General features: G+C 58.3%; 1 protein-coding gene across 1 annotated transcript in view; it reads right to left on the bottom strand.

Annotated features, from left to right (window-relative positions):
- The window catches only part of LOC144954069 (teratocarcinoma-derived growth factor-like), a 4314-nt gene extending 1493 nt beyond the window's left edge, over positions 1–2821 (bottom strand). The window contains exons 1-3 of the mRNA XM_078884648.1: positions 2758–2821; positions 1563–1674; positions 395–507 (exon numbers count right to left, since the gene is read on the bottom strand). Coding sequence (XP_078740774.1) covers positions 395–507; positions 1563–1674; positions 2758–2794 — 262 coding nt within the window. The 5' untranslated portion in view covers positions 2795–2821. The remainder of the gene's footprint in view (positions 1–394; positions 508–1562; positions 1675–2757) is intronic.
- Between the last annotated feature and the right edge of the window lie 1526 nt (positions 2822–4347).

The raw sequence follows: 4347 nt of genomic DNA, 5'->3' as shown, positions 1-4347 counted from the left end.
GTGCGAGTGAGCGAGCGGATGAGTGGGTGAGTGAGTGCATGAGTGAGCGGGCGGATGAGTGAGTGAGTGAGTGAGTGGGCGAGTGAGTGAGCGGGTGAGTGAGTGAGCGGGTGGGTGAGCAGGTGAGTGAGTGAGCGCGTGAGTGAGTGAGTGAGTGAGCGAGTGGGCGAGCGGTGTGAGCGAGCAGGTGAGTGAGTGAGTGAGTGGGTGAGTGAGCGAGTGGGCGAGTGAGTGAGTGGGCGAGTGAGTGGGCGCGTGATTGGGTGAGCGAGTGGGTGAGTGAGTGAGCGCGTGAGCGCGTGAGTGAGTGAGTGAGCGCGTGAGCGAGTGGGCGAGCGGTGTGAGCGAGCAGGTGAGCGCGTGAGCGAGTGGGTGAGTGAGTGAGCGCACTCACCACAGTCTGAGTAGACTTCCGAGATGCAGTGGAGAATTCCTGAACCGCACCGACAGAGAACACAGTCGCTCCTCCAAACCCACACGCCGTGTGACACGCCACCCTCGCACGCCCTGGAACACAACAACAACAACAACAGCAACATCATCAACATCATCAACAACATCATCAACAACATCAGCAGCTAAGTGGCGGTGACGTCACCACAACGCTTGTGCCAGGCCACGTGCACCTTGAGGCTGCCACGTGAAGTGTCGAGAGAGAGGGAGACACAGAGAGACAGAGAGAGAGACACAGAGAGAGACAGAGAGACACAGAGAGAGAGACAGAGAGAGAGACAGAGGGAGACACAGAGAGAGACACACAGAGAGAGACAGAGAGAGAGACAGAGAGAGAGACACAGAGAGAGAGACACAGAGAGAGAGACACAGAGAGAGAGACACAGAGAGAGAGACACACACAGACACACACACAGACACACACACAGACACACACACACAGACACACACACACACACAGACACACACACACACAGACACACACACACACAGACACACACACACACAGACAGACACACACAGACACACACACACACACAGACACACACACACACAGACACACAGACACACACACAGACTGTACCTGCGTGTGTCGTGTTCGCAGTGCCGCCCCGTGTAGTGAGGGAGACAGGCACACACACAGACACACACAGACACACACACACAGACAGACACACAGACACAGACACACACACAGACACACACAGACTGTACCTTCGTGTGTCGTGTTCGCAGTGCCGCCCCGTGTAGTGAGGGAGACAGGCACACACACAGACACACACAGACACACACAGACACACAGACACACAGACACACACACAGACACACACAGACTGTACCTTCGTGTGTCGTGTTCGCAGTGCCGCCCCGTGTAGTGAGGGAGACAGGCACACACACAGACACACACAGACACACAGACACACAGACACACACACAGACACACACAGACTGTACCTTCGTGTGTCGTGTTCGCAGTGCCGCCCCGTGTAGTGAGGGAGACAGGCACACACACAGACACACACAGACACACACACACAGACAGACACACAGACACAGACACACACACAGACACACACACAGACACACACACAGACACACACAGACTGTACCTTCGTGTGTCGTGTTCGCAGTGCCGCCCCGTGTAGTGAGGGAGACAGGCACAGAAGCTGCCCAGGATGCAAGTGCCTCCGTTGAGGCAGCAAGAGCGGCTCAGGTGACGACCTGCACAGACACAGACAGACACACACAGACACAGACACAGACAGACACACACACAGATACAGACATCCCAGCCACTCACTCACTCAGCCACTCGCTCAGCCACTCGCTCGCTCAGCCAGCCACTCACTCGCTCACTCAGCCAGCCACTCACTCACTCGCTCAGCCAGCCACTCACTCGCTCAGCCAGCCACTCACTCACTCGCTCAGCCACTCACTCGCTCAGCCACTCACTCGCTCAGCCACTCACTCGCTCAGCCACTCACTCGCTCGCTCAGCCAGCCATTCACTCGCTCACTCACTCGCTCAGCCACTCACTCGCTCAGCCAGCCACTCACTCGCTCAGCCAGCCACTCACTCACTCGCTCAGCCACTCACTCACTCGCTCAGCCACTCACTCGCTCAGCCACTCACTCGCTCAGCCACTCACTCGCTCAGCCACTCACTCGCTCAGCCACTCACTCACTCAGCCAGCCACTCACTCACTCGCTCAGCCACTCACTCGCTCAGCCACTCACTCGCTCAGCCACTCACTCACTCGCTCAGCCACTCACTCACTCGCTCAGCCACTCACTCACTCGCTCAGCCACTCACTCGCTCAGCCACTCACTCGCTCAGCCAGTCACTCACTCAGCCACTCACTCACTCAGCCACTCACTCACTCAGCCACTCACTCGCTCAGCCACTCACTCGCTCAGCCACTCACTCACTCGCTCAGCCACTCACTCGCTCAGCCACTCACTCACTCAGCCACTCACTCACTCAGCCACTCACTCACTCAGCCACTCACTCACTCAGCCACTCACTCACACGCTCAGCCACTCACTCGCTCAGCCACTCACTCGCTCAGCCACTCACTCACTCGCTCAGCCAGTCACTCACTCAGCCAGTCACTCACTCAGCCACTCACTCACTCAGCCACTCACTCACTCAGCCACTCACTCACTCAGCCACTCACTCACTCAGCCACTCACCTCACGGCCGTCCACTCGGCCACGCGGTGTACAGTGTGTGCGCGCAGTGCGTACAGTGTGTACAGCGCGTACAGTGCGTACAGTGCGCCGCGTACAGTGCGTCCTCACTCACTGTGCGTGAGTCCCGTGAATGGCACCAACTCCCCCATCCTCCCCCCTGCCCCTCCCCCCCTCACCCCCCCCACCCCCCCCCACCCCCACCCCCTCCCCCCCCCACCCCCACCCCCTCCCCCACCCCCCCCACCTCCTCCCCCCCCACCCGCCCCTCCCCTTCACCCCCCGGGCCCCTCCCCTCGTGGGGGATGGGGAGTGACAGAAGCTGCGTTGGAGGCGGAGTCACAGGGCGATGGGGGGTGGAGTTGAACTTTGACCCTGGCCACGTGAGGGGGGGGGTGGGGGGGGGTCACGGGGAGAGAGGGGGGGGTCAGAGGTTACAAGGGGCATCATCATCATCATCAGCATCATAATCATCATCATCACCATCAGCATAATCACCATCATCATAATCACCATCATCATAATCACCATCATCATCATCACCATCATCATCATCACCACCATCATCATAATCACCATCATCATCATCAGCATCATCATCATAATCACCATCATCATCATCACCATCATCATAATCAGCATCATCATCAGCATCATCATCATCATCACCATCATCATAATCACCATCATCATCATCAGCATCATCATCATAATCACCATCATCATCATCACCATCATCATAATCACCATCATCATCATCACCACCATCATCATCATCACCATCATCATCATCACCACCATCATCATCACCATCAGCACCACTGCACCACCACTCCCCACACTCACACACACAGTGCGCTAACCACTGCACCACCGCTCCCCCACACACACACAGTGCGCTAACCACTGCACCACCACTCCCCACACACACACAGTGCGCTAACCACTGCACCACCGCTCCCCCACACACACACAGTGCGCTAACCACTGCACCACCACTCCCCACTCACACACACAGTGCGCTAACCACTGCACCACCACTCCCCACACACACACACAGTGCGCTAACCACTGCACCACCACTCCCCACTCACAGTGTGCTAACCACTGCACCACCACTCCCCACTCGCACAGTGCGCTAACCACTGCACCACCACTCTCCCACACTCACAGTGCGCTAACCACTGCACCACCACTCTCCCACACTCACAGTGCGCTAACCACTGCACCACCACTCCCCACACACACACAGTGTGCTAACCACTGCACCACCACTCCCCACTCGCACAGTGCGCTAACCACTGCACCACCACTCCCCACACACACACAGTGTGCTAACCACTGCACCACCACTCCCCACTCGCACAGTGCGCTAACCACTGCACCACCACTCCCCACAGTGGCGGTGACGTCACCGTCCGTGTGAACTCTGCACCTGAATAGAATAACCCCATTGTTCTAGCAGAGAGAGTGGGTGGGTGAGTGGGTGGGTGGGTGAGTGGGTGGGTGGGTGGGTGAGTGGGTGGTTGGGTGGGTGGGTGGGTGAGTGGGTGGGTGGGTGGGTGAGTGGGTGGGTGGGTGGGTGAGTGGGTGGGTGGGTGGGTGAGTGGGTGAGTGGGTGGGTGGGTGGGTGAGTGGGTGGGTGAGTGGGTGGTTGGGTGGGTGAGTGGGTGGGTGGGTGGGTGAGTGGGTGGGTGGGTGGGTG

Source organism: Lampetra fluviatilis, unplaced genomic scaffold, assembly GCF_964198595.1.
Source record: "Lampetra fluviatilis unplaced genomic scaffold, kcLamFluv1.1 SCAFFOLD_201, whole genome shotgun sequence".
NCBI lineage: Eukaryota > Metazoa > Chordata > Hyperoartia > Petromyzontiformes > Petromyzontidae > Lampetra > Lampetra fluviatilis.
This window is presented reverse-complemented; position numbering and strand designations above follow the sequence as displayed.